Source organism: Grampus griseus, assembly GCF_964374135.1.
Source record: "Grampus griseus genome assembly, chromosome: 4".
Classification (NCBI taxonomy): domain Eukaryota; kingdom Metazoa; phylum Chordata; class Mammalia; order Artiodactyla; family Delphinidae; genus Grampus; species Grampus griseus.
In genome coordinates, this window is record NC_138997.1 from 16112641 (window position 1) to 16128930 (window position 16290).

The window sequence follows — 16290 nt, forward strand, 5'->3', positions numbered from 1 at the left end:
AAATGAAGAAAGGGAACCAGTTTGAGAGAGAATGAGAAGAGAAAATCAGTAAGTTCTAATGATCAATGGGAGTGACCAGTCAGAGGAAAAAAAAAGGAGTCTAAAATAATTCCAAAGCTAAAAGTTTATAAGCAACTGACAGGGCATTTTTTTTCAAAGGGGTCTGTGATAGTAGGGAAAATGTAAGTTCAGACACCTGGAATTTCAGATGCCAGAGACCACCCAGGTAGAGCTGTCCAAAAGAAGTAATTGGCAATGCAAAGGCCTGATGATCAGGAGAAGGCTCATCTTAGAGATATGAATCACCTGTATCTCTAAAGACTGTTAGGGAGTCATCAGAATCAGAATATAGATAGCAGTTGAAGCTATGGATTTGAATGAAAAAGTAAACATGAGAAAAGCAACAAGCAAAGGATGAGAAGTACAGTATATAAACATTTAAAAGGTATTTAGAAAAATAAAAACCTTTAAAGAAGACTACGTAGGGTTGGTTGAAGAGCGGAAAAATGATACCAGATTCAGCATTTAACAAATGTTTACTAGGTCCCAACCATGTATCAGGCACTGTTCCAAGACAATAGTTGGAAAAAGAACCAGGAAAAAATGATGTTACAGACACCAAGAGAAGAAATATCTCTAAAAAGACAATGGTCAGTTGTGTCAAAATAAATTAATGATTGAAAAGTATCGTAAGTGTTAGCATTTTCGGTGGTCGTCGGTGGCTAATAAATTGGTAGGTAGTTAATGCTTATAAGGACTCAGCTGCATTAAATAAAGACACATAATAAGCTCCAAGAACACTGATATCAATAGCAGAAGCTGAAAAGCAGTAAAATTCAAGATTAAAACAATGACAAATGACAAATTTGTACTCCAAAGAAACTTAAATCAACCGAATACCCTAATCTCCTCAAACATGTTAACAGAATAGGGGATCTTGGCATTTGTTTAAAAATACAGGAACAGTGTGACAATAGGAAAAATGCAGGCTAACAAGGGAAAAAGTGTAATTTGGATGGTATTAAGCCCCACAAAAATCATCAGATTAGAAAAAGTAGAAAGCAAATTAGAAGTATTTATTAAAAGTCACCCCCAGCCACTAAAATTGCTAACAAATGAGAGCAAATAATTACTTAAATTATCCATTCCCACCTCACCTCTCAAAGAGTACAGCTTTTCTTTACACAATGTGGGATAAACAGGCTCTCGTTAAGTATATTGAAAAAGATGGGTATGGTAAGATAGGAAGCATCTACCTGAAAAAATACATGGGACTATCTTTAAAAGGTATTCCAAAACAGAAATATAAAAGTTATATCTCAGTAAATTAACGTTTCTCTGGTTAGTTAGGAAAGGTGTGTGAGGCAGGCAGGATTACAAAGAAAAGAGACAGAAAGCGGTAAGAAGTACACAGGAGAGTTGGAGACTCACATAGTCCACGGGGCCAGGAAATAAAAATCCTAGATCTAATCTGTACCATTTAAAGTATGATGTGGACAGCCACTGTAAAATCAAGTTCGCCACACGCTTACTGGCCTTGTGAAATGCGACCAATTATTTTACCAGTTATCATCTGTAAAATAAGGATAGTATTTTCCCTGCCTACTTCATGTGTTATACTTATGAAATGGTACTACAGTGTTTTAACTCAGGCGCACAGAAGCGGAGCAGGCTGAAAGTGAGGCGCCTGTTACAGAAGGCTTGCCTTTCTCTACACCTTACCTGTTGCCTGCTGCTTCAGGAAAGGTACCTGGTAGGATCCAGGACCCACATGATCCTCAGTGCTGCCAGCTCCAGCCAATCTAAGCACACGGGGAGCCCGAGCATACATAATGGAGTGGGGGGAAGGGTGGGCGGCTGCAAAGGGATTAAAAACAGGGAGGCTAGAAGAGATGTGGAGCAAAAAGAAGCCGTCAACAACTTCAGGAGGCGTGGGAAAAACTTCTGTAAATGGAGGTGCTAGCGCAGGGGCTATCGCCCCACCTACTCATTGGTGTCAGAATACTCCCAGGTCGATTTCTAGCCGCGTGGAAAACTGAAAAGGAGCATGAGCACAGAGAAGTCTTCCCGCAGGTTCATCCGGTCACCAACCGAGAGCGGAAGCGCTCCTCCAAGGAAGGAGGTTAAATAGTAGGCGCCCACCCCTCCGCTTCCGGAGCTGGCTCCGCCCATTTCTTTCCACCCAGAAGTCTCTGTGAGAGAGGTTCAAGCGCTTTTCCCTGGCCGAGCCCTGGGAGCATGCGCAACGAGCTGCACGCCTTCCCCACTCGCTCCGCCCCGCGCTCTTGGCGTCCTCCAGCAGAGGGCGGGGCCGAGGCCAGCTGTTCCTTTTATCGCGTTGCATCGCGATTCAGAAAAGCTCTAGAAAACGCTTTGGAAGGCGTAAGGGGTAATTTGACCGTGGTCCATTTCCCCTTTAAGTCAGGGCAGCTGGGAAGAGACTAGCAACTACTGTGAAAGAAAAGCCTTAGTGCAAAGGAAAATGCTTCCGCAGCCTCATTCCCAACTCCTACCACGACTATACTCGCACCCCAGGGGGAAAGCACTCTGACTTTATCCCATAGATAGTCCAAAGGGTGCTAAGAGAAACCCAGAAGGTGGTGGTGACAAGAAACAGAGAACCGGGGGAAGGAGACGAAAAACTCACCAACCGAAGCAATGCAAATTCAGGTAACTGAAAGCTGCTCCTGTTGTCAGATACCAGGCAACGGCAGCATTGATTTATTACATTGTGTATAAGTAGAGCAAAGACCTTGAAAAAGCGCAGTCCACCCCACTAAACCAAGGAGTCTCTTAACCTTAGGCGAAAGAAACCAGGCTTCTTCAAAGGCCTTAAGGAGTCTATGTCAGAATCCACCTAAAAGTTGTCTCAGGATTTTTTTGTTTTTTCCCAGCAAGGATTCCATCCAGATTCTAACCATTCTAAAGGCTTAAACAAATCCTATCCTATCTTGACCATGCCTTACCCCCAAATGAGCTACAGTACTTTAATGTGTTCCTACTACAAATTTGTACTTATTTATACTCTGGAGGATACGATTCAGTACTCAATTCTGTGGGTCATTTATTGTGGCTTAATTGTTCCATATATGTTAGAATGCTCTCCATACAAGCCTTATCTGCCTCTCAAGAATGTATCTGTCGTACGTTTTTTCCTACCCAGTAGCTTCCTGAATAATCATTTAGTCACCTAAAAAACGCTTACTGGCATATGCCGTAGGTTCAGTATCCTGCTAAGTTATGGGGATACAAAGATATAAGAAAGTCTTCATCCTCAAGGGTTCTATATCTAATGGAAAAAGAGACGTGTGTAATTCATAACAAGAGATGACAAGAGAGATGAATAAAATGATAAGAAAAATATTACAGTACTTCGGATACCTCCTCTTCCTACTAAGAAACTAGATACTCAACTATATGGGGACCCCAAAAAGCAAATTCAGATGCCAGCCATTTTGCTGTAGGCACTGGTGAAGGCTCTCACATCCTCCTTCTGGCTTTTCACATCTGCAACAGTCTAGATTACTCTTTCCTGGGGTAGAGTTGGCTTTGAGACTGGAAATGGAAGTGGTAAAGCAGGCTTTATATGCTTTCTGTCTGATCTTTGTCCACTGGACCTAACCTAACTTAGACAAAAGGAGCTCTTCATAGGTGTATCCTAGTTTATTTACAGATCTCTAAAGGGGAGTTTGTAGCCTTAAGACCTAGGTACCACCTAGAAATGTAGAATTTCTTTATGTTGCCTGACTCCTCAGTCCATGTTCTTTCCTCAGCGACCTCACAGAGAGGGGTAGCTGATCAATGGCAGGACTCTAGCGTTTCTGGGCCTTGTGGCCAGATCCCATCTAAATATCACACCACTGAGGTACAACCTCTACATTCTTTGATTTTGTAACACTTCGTCTCTAAGGATTCTGTGTTCCTTGCAAAAGGCTTTTCTTTGAAAAGTTTTTAGTGTGAAAATCCTTCCTCTATTTCCTTGAATTACTGTGGCTGTTCTTCTGTTTACCCTTCCCAGCTATTATTTCCCTCTTATGGTTCAGTAACCAGAATGGTACACAGTATTTAAGAATTGGAAAATATTTTTAAATGAGAACAGCAACCTTTTTAATTATCTCAGTGTGGTAAATGTTTCTTAAATAGTTTAGAATGAGTGTACTGCTAAAAAGAATTAAAATGTTAACACAATATTATAATTATTTATGAATACAAAATAAAGAATTTGGTTCAGCATTTCTCAGTTCCTGCAAAATAGTTTTAATGCTAATCAACCACACTATACAACCATTTCCATTAGTAAGAGATGGAAACTGTGTTTGAACTCAGGTTTATTTGACTGCAAAATTTGGGTTCTTTCCGTTTCTCTGTGCTGGCTCCCACAAGAATAAACTTTAAGAATAAAGCTTGAGGGGTGTGAATTTGCTTTAAGTAGAGTTAAATACCTTATAAATATTATAAAACTGAATTGTTTTTGAAACTAATTTCTACAACCCGTTATGACTTATGGTTTTCCATTGTTTTGCTTTTTGTAAAAAAAAAAAAAAATCAAGCAATGGTAATAAATCATTTGGCATTTATCAAAATCAAATGAATATACTTTGTCAGTGTTATTAGAGGTCACGTTGTAAAGTGATATGCACTCAAGTTAAAATGGTAAAATTTTTCATTTATATGATTTGAAGCTTACAAAATATATTTTATGTTCATTACTTTGTTTAATATAAATTTATGTTTCTTTAAACTGCAGATTTGATATTCTGAAATCATGAAATGTGTTTTTATGATTTATTTTTTATTGAAGTATACTTGATTTACAATGTTGTGTTAATTTCTGCTCTACAGCAAAGTGACTCAGTTACACATATATACATTCTTTTTTATATTTTTTCCATTATGGTTCATCTCAGGATATACGATGGGACCTTGTTGTTTATCCATTCTGTATGTAATAGTTTGAATCTACTAGCCCCAAACTCCCAGTCCATCCCTCCCCTAATCCCCTCCTCTTGGCAACCACAGGTCTGTTCTCTATATCTGTGAGTCTGCTCCTGTTTCGCAGATAGGTCCCTTTGTGCCGTATTTTAGATTCCACATATAAGTGACATCATATGTCTTTCTCTTTCTGACTTACTTAGTATGGTAAGCTCTAGTTGCATCCATGTTGCTGCAAATGGCATTATTTTGTTATTTTTTATGGCTGAGTAGTAGTCCATTGTATATATGTACCACATCTTCTTTATCCATTCATCTCAATGGACATTTAGGTTGTTTCCATGTCTTGGCTACTGTGAATAGTTCTGCTGTGAACACTGGGGTGCATGTATCTTTTTGAATTATAATTTTGTCCATATATATGTCCAGGAGTGAGATTGCTGGATCATATGATACTTCTATTTTTAGTTTTCTGAGGAACCTCCATACTGTTTTCCATAGTGGCTGCACCAACTTACATTTCCACCAACAGTGTAGGAAGGTTCCCTTTTGTTCATACCTTCTCCAGCATTTGTTATTTGTAGACATTTTAATGATAGCCATTCTGACTGGTGTGAGGTGCTACCTCATTGTAGTTTTGATTTTCATTTCATGAAATGTATTTTTAAAATTATACCATATTACCCAATGACCACCTGAGGTTTTATCACTGACATTTGTTGAGCACCTACTATGTGCTAGCACTGTGTGAAGCACTTTACATCAATAATCTAAATCATTCCTCACATAACCTGTGAGGTAGGCTCTATTAAGATGTCTGCTCTATTAATATGTCTACTCTATTAATATGATGAGGCTTAGAGCCGTTAAATTTCTTATTCAATGTCACATAGTTAATGAATGATGGAGCTGAATTTAATGCTAGTCAGTTTGACTCTAGAACCTGTTTTCATAGCCATTATTTGGAAAATGCCCCCAACTGGGCTCTACTCCCACACCAAATAATCAATAGTTTTTTTTATCAATTCTTATTTGAGTGTGACTGCATGTTTATTTATTTCTAAAAAAGAAAATCTAGAAGTAATCTTTCAGAGGTGACGTGGTGGCTCCTTGATGGCAGGAAACTAGGATGCTGTATTGTGCTGCTCCATATCTTGATGTGCAGTTCCCATTCTTTTTTTTTTTTTTTTTTTTTTTTGCGGTACGCGGGTCTCTCACTGTTGTGGCCTCTCCTGTTGCGGAGCACAGGCTCCAGACGCGCAGGCTCAGTGGCCATGGCTCACAGGCCCAGCCGCTCTGTGGCACGTGGGACCTTCCCGGACCGGGGCACGAACCCATGTCCCTTGCATCTGCAGGCGGACTCTCAACCACTGCGCCACCAGGGAAGCCCCCAGTTCCCATTCTTGAGATCTCTTCCTGATCCAAAAATTATCTGCTCGATCTCCAGCCATTATTAGGAGCAGGAAGGGAAAATAGAAGTATGCCCCCCCTCCTTTTCAAGGAGTCTTCCTGGATGTAACACAGAAAATGTATGATTGCATTTCATTGGCCCAAACTATGTAAATAGGCACTTCTAGCTATAAAGGAGACTAGGCAATATAGCCCCTTTCTAGGTACCAGTTTCTGTTACTGAAGAGAAGGGAATCATTGTAAAGAAGAACACCTCTCAGTTTCATCCACAATCATCCTGTTGAAAAACTTTCCCCTCCTTTGGTGTCCAAGGTACCCTACCCTCCAGATTCTCATTATACTTTCTTTTGACAGCACCTACTGTCTTCTCTATTTTTGTCTCACATTTTTCTTTTTTCTCCCATCCTCTTCTCTCTTTCTCCCTCGGTAATTTTATTCATTCTCATAAATCCTATATCCTCTTTGAGCTTCATGCATTTCCAAGTGTCTGCTTCACACTTAAATATAAGTGAACCACCAACATTTCAAATTAAATATTCCCAAACCTTAATTCATTTTCTCTGGAAAGCCTGATCATCCTCCTAATCTCCTGTTTCTGTTCAGAAGAGCAACATCCTCTCATACATTAGACTTGAAACATCTTAGACTACTTCTACTTCTTGTGCTCCCACATCCAAGTTCTGTTGTTTCCACCTCTGGGATCTTTCTGCAATCCACCCTCTCACCCCATCTTACCCCTGTAATTTTGTTGATTTGGTCTATTGTAATATCTCAACTGGAATTCCTTTTCCAGTCTCTCTATTACAGTTTATCCCACATAGTGCAGTTGGGTTAATCTTCTAAGTATGATTTTGAGAATGCCACTCTCCTGCTCAGGAGTCTCCTATTGCTTACTGAATAAGTTTGGCATTGGGTGTTTCAAACAACCCAATATACCTTTCAATTCTTATGTCTTCCACTACTACCCATTCACACAAGTTACATATTGGTCACCTTGCCCTTTCCATCTCTGTGCTTTTGCTCAAGAATTTATCTCTGTCTGGAAATGCCCTCTCTTCAGTTGTTATCTATGAATGCTAAGCTCTTGAGAGCTTAATTCTTCACAGCATTTAGCATAGCACACTTTAAAGAGTACATTTTAAATGTTTGCTGAATTAATGTTTAAAAGGATAGTAAGATATAAAATGAAACACCAGCCAAACACTATTGCTTTTGATATGTATGTATCTCTATGTATAGTATCATGTCATCTGCAAACAGTGACAGTTTTACTTCTTCTTTTGCAATTTGGATTCCTTTCATTTCTCTTTCTTCTCTGATTGCTGTGGCTAAGACTTCCAGTACTGTGTTGAAGAAAAGTGGCAAGATTGGGCATCCTTGTCTCTTTTTTTTTTTCTTTTGGTTTTCAGCACAATTTTATATCTTGTCAGAACAAAGGACATACATCAAATATGACAGGGGTACATTCCTTTAAGGTTTCAACAGAGATGTAGTTACAGTTTAGCAGGTACACAGTGAGCCAGCATGACCCTGTCATCTGGGAAGGGAACTTTATCTTCTAAAAAATACTAGCCTTGGCATGATAGAAAAGGAGGCATTACTCCTCTTCAAAGTGGACATTCCTTAATGGTTAAAGCTGAAAAATATTGTCTGTTTGACAGCCCATGAAGTTCAGGACAAAGCACGTATAAGCCAGAATGGCTTCCCCATACGTGAATATGAAAAAATGTTTTTTCCATTAATGTTAAAATAGTTCCTTTTCAATTCCTATTTTATTGAATCATCATCAAAACGTACTGGATTTTGTCAAGAGGTTATTCTGCATTAGTTGAGATGATCATGTGGTTGTTCACCTTCACTCTGTTTATGTGTATATTATATTGATTAATTTCCTTATGTTGACCCAGCATTGCATTCCTGGAATTAATCTGACTTGTTTCTGCTAATATGCTGTCAGGTTAGGTTTCCCAGTATTTTACTGAGTAGTTTTATGGGTATAGTCAAATAAGATTTTTTTTTTAATTTATTTTGTCTGCCCCGGGTCTTAGTTGCGGCACCCAGGATCCTCATTGCAACATGCAGGATCTTTAGTTGTGGCATGTGGGATTCTTAGTTGCAGACTCTTAGTTGCAGCATGCGAACTCTTATTTTCAGCATGCATGTGGGATCTAGTTCCCTGACCAGGGATCACACCTGGGCCCCCTGCATTGGGAGCATGGAGTCTTATCCACTAGACCACCAGGAAAGTCCCTCAGATAATATATTGATTTGCAGTTTCCGTGTGGTATTTTTACCTGGCCTTGGTATCAGGATAATGCAGGTCACAAAGAATGACAAAGGATGCTGTGTTAGTTAATTTTATATGTCAGCATGGCTAAGCCATAGCACCTAGACATTTGGGCAAACACTAATCTAAATGTGAAGTGAAGGTATATTTTAGATTAGCATTTAACTAATCAAAGTACAGATTACTATCCATAATGTAAGTGGGTTTCATCCAGTCAGTTGAAACCTTAACAAAAAACAGACAGAGGACTTCCCAAGGAAGAGAAGCTCTACCTCCACACTGCCTTACAACTCTAGCTGCAACATGAACTTTTTCATGGATTTCCATCATGGGCATCCTTGTCTTCTTACTGATCTTAGAGGAAATACTTTCAGCTTTTCACCATTGAGTATGTTGTTAGCTGTGGGTTTGTCATATGATACCTTTACCATGTTGGGGTATGTTCCCCCTATGCCCACTTTCTGGAAAGTTTTTATTATAAACGGATGTTGGATTTTGTTGAAAGCCTTTCTGCAACTATTGAGATGATCATATATTTTATTCTTCAATTTCTTAATGTGGTATATCACATTGATTGATTGACTTGTGAATTTTGAAAAATCCGAGCATCCCTGGGATAAATCCCACATGATCATGGTGTGTGATCCTTATAATGTATTGTTGGATTCAGTTGGCTAATATTTTGTTGAGGATTTTTGCATCTATGTTCATCAGTGATATTGGCCTGTAATTTTCTTTTTTTGTGATTGTCTGTTTTTGGTACCTAGGTGTTGCTGGCCTCATAGAATGAGTTTGGAAGTGTTCCTTCCTCTGCAATTTTTTGGAATAGTTTCAGAAGGATAGGTGTTAACTCTTCTCTAAATGTTTGATAAAATTCGCTTGTGAGGTCATCTGGTTCTGGAGTTTTGTTTGTTGTGAGTTTTTACATCACAGATTCAATTTCAGTACTTGTAATTGATCTGTTCATATTTTCTATTTCTTCCTAGTTCAGCCTTGGGAGATGGCACATTTCTAAGAATTTTTCCATTTCTTCTAGTTTGTCCATTTTATTGACATATAGTTGTTCATGGTAGTCTCTTATCCTTTGTATTTCTGTAATTTCTTTTTCATTTCTGATTTTATTGATTTGGGCCCTATCTCTTTTGTTCTTGATAAATCTGGCTAAAGATTTATCAATTTTGTTTATCTTTTCAAAGAACCAACTCTTAGTTTCATTGATCTTTTCTATTGCTTTTCTGTTCCTATTTTATTTGTTTCTGCTCTGATCTTTATTTTTTCTTTCCTTGTACTAACTTTGGGTTTTGTTTGTTCTTCTTTCTCTAGTTGCTTTAAGATTAAGGTTAGGTTATTTATTTGTGATTTTTCTTGTTTCCTAGGGAAGCTTGTGTCACTATAAACTTCCCTCTTATAAATGCTTTTGCTGCATCCCATAGATTTGGGTTGTTGTGTTTTCATTTTCATTTGTCTCTAGGTTTTTCTTATTTCCTCTTTAATTTCTTCAGTGATCCATTGGTTGTTTTTTTAGCAGCATATCATTTAGCCTCCATGGGTTTGTGGTTTTTTGCAGTTTTTTCTTGTAGTTGATTTCTAGTCTCATAGTGTTGTGGTCAGAAAAGATGCTTGATATGATTTCAGTTTTCTTAAATTCAGAGACTTATTTTATGACCTAACGTGATCTATCCTGGAAAATGTTACATGTGCGCTTGAAGAAAGGTGTATTCTGCTGCTTTTGGACGGAATACTCTGTAAATATCAGTTAAGTCCTTTTGGTCTAATATGTCATTTAAGACCAGTGTTTCCTTATTGGTTTTCGGTCTGGATGATCTGTCTGTTGATGTAAGTGGGGTGTTAAAGTCCCCTGCTATTATTGTGTTACTGTCAATTTCTCCCTTTATGTCTGTTAATATTTGCTTTATGTATTAGGTGCTACTATATTGGGTACATATATATTTACAATTGTGATATTTTCTTCCTGGATTGATCCCTTGATCCTTATGTAATGTTCTTCTTTATCTCTTGTAACAGTCTTTGTTTCAAAGTCTATTTTGTCTGATAAAAGTATTGCTACCCTGGCTTTCTTTTCATTTCCATTTGTGTGGAGTACGTTTTTCTATTCCCTGCCTTTCAGTCTGTGTGTGTCTTTAGACCTGAAATGAGTCTTTTTTTTTTTTTTGTGGTACGCGGGCCTCTCACTGTTGTGGCCTCTTCCGTTGCGGAGCACAGGCTCCGAACGCGCAGGCTCAGTGGCCATGGCTCACGGGCCCAGCCGCTCCGCCGCATGTGGGATCTTCCCAGACCGGGGCACGAACCCGCGTCCCCTGCATCGGCAGGCGGACTCTCAACCACTGCGCCACCAGGGAAGCCCTGAAATGAGTCTCTTGAAGGCAGCATATATAAGGGTCTTGTTTTTGCATCCATTCACCCACTCTCTGTCTCTTGACTGAACCATTTAGTCAATTTACATTTATGATTATTATTGGTATGTATGTTCTTATTGGTATTTTGTTGTTTTGGGGTTGTTTTGTTAGTTTTTCCTTGTTATTGTTCCTTTCTTCTTTTGTCCTCTTGTGATTTGATGACTGTCATTAGTATTATGTTTGGATTCCTTTTTCTTTTTTGTGTGTGTATCTATTTAGATTTTTGGTTTGTAGTTACCATCAGATTTTTATATAGCAATCTGTATGTATACGTGATTGTTTTAAGTTGCTGATCTCTTACTTTCAAATGCATTTTAACAACACTGCATTTGTACTTTCCTCCCCTCATGATTACTGTTTTTGATATCATATTTTACATCTAATTGTTTTTTGTATCCCTTAACTGATAACTCTGAATATACATGATTTTACTGCTTTTGTCTGTTAACCTTTCTACTAGCTTGTGTATTGATAATTTCCTACCTTCACTGTATGTTTGTCTTTATTGAGGAGCTTTTTTCATTTCATAATTTTCATGTTTCTAGTTGTGGCCTTTTCTTTTTCACCTAGAGAATTTCCTTTAACATTTCTTGTAAAGTTGATTTGATGGTGCTGAACTCTTTTAGCTTTAGCTTGTCTGTAAAGCTTTTGGTCTCTCCATCAAGTCTGAATGAGAACCTTACTGGGTAGAGTATTCTTGGTTGTAGGTTTTTCCCTTTCATCACTTGAAATATGTCGTGCCGCTCCCTTCTAGTCTGCAGAGTTTCGGCAGAAAAGTCAGCTGATAACCTTATGGGAGTTCCCTTTTATGTTATTTGTTGCTTTTCCCTTGCTGTTTTTAATATTTTCTCTTTATCTTTAATTTTTCCATTTTAATTACAGTGTGTCTTGCTGTGTGTCTAACCTCTTTGGGTTAATACCATATGGGACTCTCTATGCTTCCTGGACTTGCATGTCTGTTTCCTTTCCCAGGTTAGGGAAGTTTTCAGCTGTTGTGTCTTCAAATATGTTCTCAGGCCCTTTCTCTCTCACTTCTCCTTCTGAGACCCCTATATTGTGAACATTAGTACACTTGATATTATCCCAGAAGGCTCTTAAACTGTCCTCATTTCTTTTCATTCATTTTTTTTTTTGTTTTTTCTGTTCAGTGGAAGTGATTTCCACTACTCTCTCTTCCAACTCGCCAATTTGTTCCTCTGTATCATTTAGCCTACTGTGATTCCTTCTAGTGTAGTTTTCATTTCAGTTATTGTATTCTTCATCTCTGTTTGGCTGTTCTTTATATTTTCTAACTGTTTGTTTAAAACCTATTCCTCGCTCTGTGTATCCATTCTTCTCCCAAGTTCTTTAGTCATCTTTATGATCAGTACCCTGAACTCCTACTTGGGTAGATTGCCTATCTGTACTTCACTTTGTTCTTCTTCTCCTAGTTTTATCTTGTTCCTTTGTCTGGAACATATTCCTCTGTTACCTCATTTTGCCTAAGTTACTATTTTTATTTTTATATATCTCGTAGGCTGCTTATATTTCCCAACCTTGGAGAAATGGCCTTTTGTAGGAGATGAGCTATGTATCCAGCAGCACACTGCCTTCCCATCACCCAAATTATATGTTCTAGGGGTTCCACTTATGAGGGCTGCATGGGTCCTTGTTTTATGGCAAGTTGACTATGTAGTTGATCTGGTAGGCTTGGTTGGCCCCCAGGTCTGGTTGGTCAGGCCATGCCTTGTGTGGAGGCTGCCAGCTGCTGGTTGGTAGAACCAGGTCATGAGGCAGCTGACTCTGCCACCCCAGGAGTCCTGGGATTTATGCTGGTTCACTCATGGGTGGAGTTAGAGTCTAGAAGACTCCAGGGCCATTTCCTGCCCACTGGTGGATAGAGCCAGTTCCTGTGGTTAGTGCCATCCTACTGGCAGGCAGAGCTGGGTACTAGAGTCTAGTTGCAGGAGCCAGGGGTCGCAGAGCTGGTGTTGGATTGCTGGTGAGGTGGCGGGCCTGGTTCCTGACACAGTTAGGTACAGGGTCCTGGGTATCCTGAGGCTTTTGTTGGCCTGCTAAAAGGCAGAACCAAGGCCCAGCTGGTCCCAGGACAGGGTCTGGGCTGCTTTGGGCAGACTGGATTCACAGGCTGTGGTATTGTGATTTTCTTGCATTTGGTGTCTGCCTGCTATCTGGTGAGGCTGGCCCAGAGACTAGTGGTGGCTTCCTGGAGTTCAAGGATTCAGGGACTGGTGCCTGCCCACTGGTGGGTGGCCCTGGGTCCTAGCCTCTCTGGTTGGCAGGGCCATGGCCAGAGGTAGCTGTGGGCTCAGGGTTCTTAAGGCACCCTGTCTCCTTTTTTTTTTTTTTCAAACATCTTTATTGGAGTATAATTGCTTTACAATGTTGTGTTAGTTTCTGCTGTATAACAAAGTGAATCAGCTCTATGCATACATGTATCCCCATATCCCCTCCCTCTTGCATCTCCCTCCCACCCTCCCTATCCCACCCCTCTAGGTGGTCACAAAGCACTGAGCTGATCTCCCTGTGCTATGTGGCTGCTTCCCACTAGCTATCTGTTTTACATTTAGTAGTGTATATATGTCTATGCCACTCTCTTACTTCTTCCCAGCTCACCCTTCCCCCTCCCCATGTCCTCAAGTCCATTCTCTACATCTGCATCTTTATTCCTGTCCTGCCCCTAGGTTCATCAGAACCATTTTTTCTTTTTTTTTTTTTTTTTTTAGATTCCATATATATGTGTTTACATACGATATTTGTTTTTCTCTGTCTGACTTACTTCACTCTGTATGACAGACTCTAGGTCCATCCACCTCACTACAAATAACTCAATATCGGTTCTTTTTATGGCTGAGTAATATTCCATTGTATACATGCCACATCTTCTTTATCCATTCATCTGTCAGTGGACACTTAGGTTGCTTCCATGTCCTGGCTATTGTAAATAGTGCTGCAATGAGCATTGTGGTACATGACTCTTTTTGAATTATGGTTTTCTCAGGGTATATGCCCAGTAGTGGGATTGCTGGATCATATGGTAATTCTATTTTTAGTTTTTTAAGGAACCTCCATACTGTTCTCCATAGTGGCTGTATCAATTTACATTCCCACCGACAGTGCAAGAGGGTTCCCTTTTCTCCATACACTCTCCAGCATTTATTGTTTGCAGATTTTTTGATGATGGCCTTTCTGACTGGTGTGAGGTGATACCTCATTGTGGTTTTCATTTGTATTTCTCTAATGATTAGTGATGTTGAGCATCCTTTCATGTGTTTGTTGGCCATCTGTATGTCTTCTTCGGAGAAATGTCTATTTAGGTCTTCCACCCATTTTTGGATTGGGTTGTTTTTTTTTTTGATATTCAGCTGCATGAGCTGCTTGTAAATTTTGGAGATTAATCCTTTGTCAGTTGCTTCATTTGCAAATATTCTCTCCCATTCTGAGGGTTGTCTTTCCATGTTGTTTATGGTTTCCTTTGCTGTGCAAAAGCTTTTAAGTTTCATTAGGTCCCATTTGTTTATTTTTGTTTTTATTTCCTTTTCTCTAGGAGATGGGTCAAAAAAGGATCTTGCTACGATTTATGTCATAGAGTGTTCTTCCTATGTTTTCTGTAAGAGTTTTATAGTATCTGGACTTACATATAGGTCTTTAATACATTTTGAGTTTATTTTTGCATATGGTGTTAGGAAGTGTTCTAATTTCATTCTTTTACATAGAGCTGTCCAGTTTTCCCCACACCACTTATTGAAGAGGCTGTCTTTTCGCCATTGTATATTCTTGCCTCCTTTATCAAAGATGAGGTGACTGTATGTGAGTGGGTTTATCTCTGGGCTTTCTATCCTGTTCCATTGATCTATACTTCTGTTTTTGTTAAGGCACCGTGTCTTCTGATGGGTGGGGCTTTATCCTTGCCCAGTTAGTTGCTTGGCCTGAGGTGTCCCAATGCTGTTGCCTACAGGCTGTTGGTTGGGGCCAGGTCTTGGCACTAGTGAGCTAGAGGGAGGATTCCACAATGGCACTGGCAAACACCAGTGTCCAAGTTGAGACAGAAAAGTTAAATCAGAGTGTTCATCTTTAACACTCTAAGGTAGCAGGCAAAGGAAAAACACATGCAGACTACCTTTTTAGAAAAAGTTCAAGGACACCAAAGAAGCCTATACCCAGTAATAATTTTCTCATCTGTCATAGGACATAAGGAAGACATGTGTGGCTATATGAGAATTTAGAAAGTACTATTTTATTATTCACATATACCAACTGAAGAGACTCATGAAATAGCTCTAACCAAAAAAGAAATGATATATGTGCATAGCCTCAAGGTAGAACACAATAAAAAAGTGAGGAAATAGGGTTGGTCAATGAATGTTTTTTGTAAATATACCACTGATTGTGTTTGAATGTTAATATACAGTAACAGACTGAGCACATATATATAATATATGTTCTAAGGAAGGACTCTAACAACTAAGAAGACATAGTAGATAAGAAACTAATAATTATCTGACAAATTATATAGAAAAAACTAGAAATTGGGGAAGGTAAAGTCTCAAAAATCATGGCTGATGGGGAAGAGAAGAAAAGATGAGAATAGAAAAAATGAAAATATTCTAAAAACTTCATCTTACCTTGGAGAGTGACTAAGAGGGAAATAGGATGTCTTAATAAGAAAAAATTATCTTATGTTCAAGAAATAGTAAAGAAATATGTGTCTGATTTGGACCACAGGAAAGGAAAGATAGCCAATAGTAAAATGAAACTCTTATAGTAAGTCTTCCACATTAACACAAGCAAACAAAATGGAATCATTAATCACTAGATCAAACATAAATGAGGAAAATAAAAATAAAGAACAGTGTAATATAAATAATAAAAATTAAGTTAAATTTAAAAGATAAAATCAAGGATATGAATCACTGCACTAAGTGTAAAGCATTAAATTCTCCCATTAAAGGTGGAGATTGTCAGATGAGTTCTTTTTAAATCTCAAATAGATGGTATTTACCAAAATCACTAAAACATGTTGAGAATAAAGGAATAGGACAAATGTTACCAGGCAAGCACATATATACAATGGAATATTACTCAGCCATAAAAAGAGACGAAATTGAGCTATTTGTAATGAGGTGGATAGACCTAGAGTCTGTCATACAGAGTGAAGTAAGTCAATTTCAAACAGTATTGAAGAAAGGTAACAGAGTATGGAGAATTTAGGGTTAAAATCCCACACAAGACTAAGAGATATCA

The 16290-nt window shown here is 38.8% G+C and overlaps 1 protein-coding gene across 1 annotated transcript in view; it reads right to left on the reverse strand.

Annotated features, from left to right (window-relative positions):
- The window catches only part of STPG2 (sperm tail PG-rich repeat containing 2), a gene marked incomplete at both ends in the record, with an annotated part of 259529 nt that extends 257698 nt beyond the window's left edge, over positions 1-1831 (reverse strand). Inside the window, one exon of the mRNA XM_082653200.1 lies at positions 1723-1831. Coding sequence (XP_082509326.1) covers positions 1723-1831 — 109 coding nt within the window. The remainder of the gene's footprint in view (positions 1-1722) is intronic.
- Positions 1832-16290: the final 14459 nt, after the last annotated feature.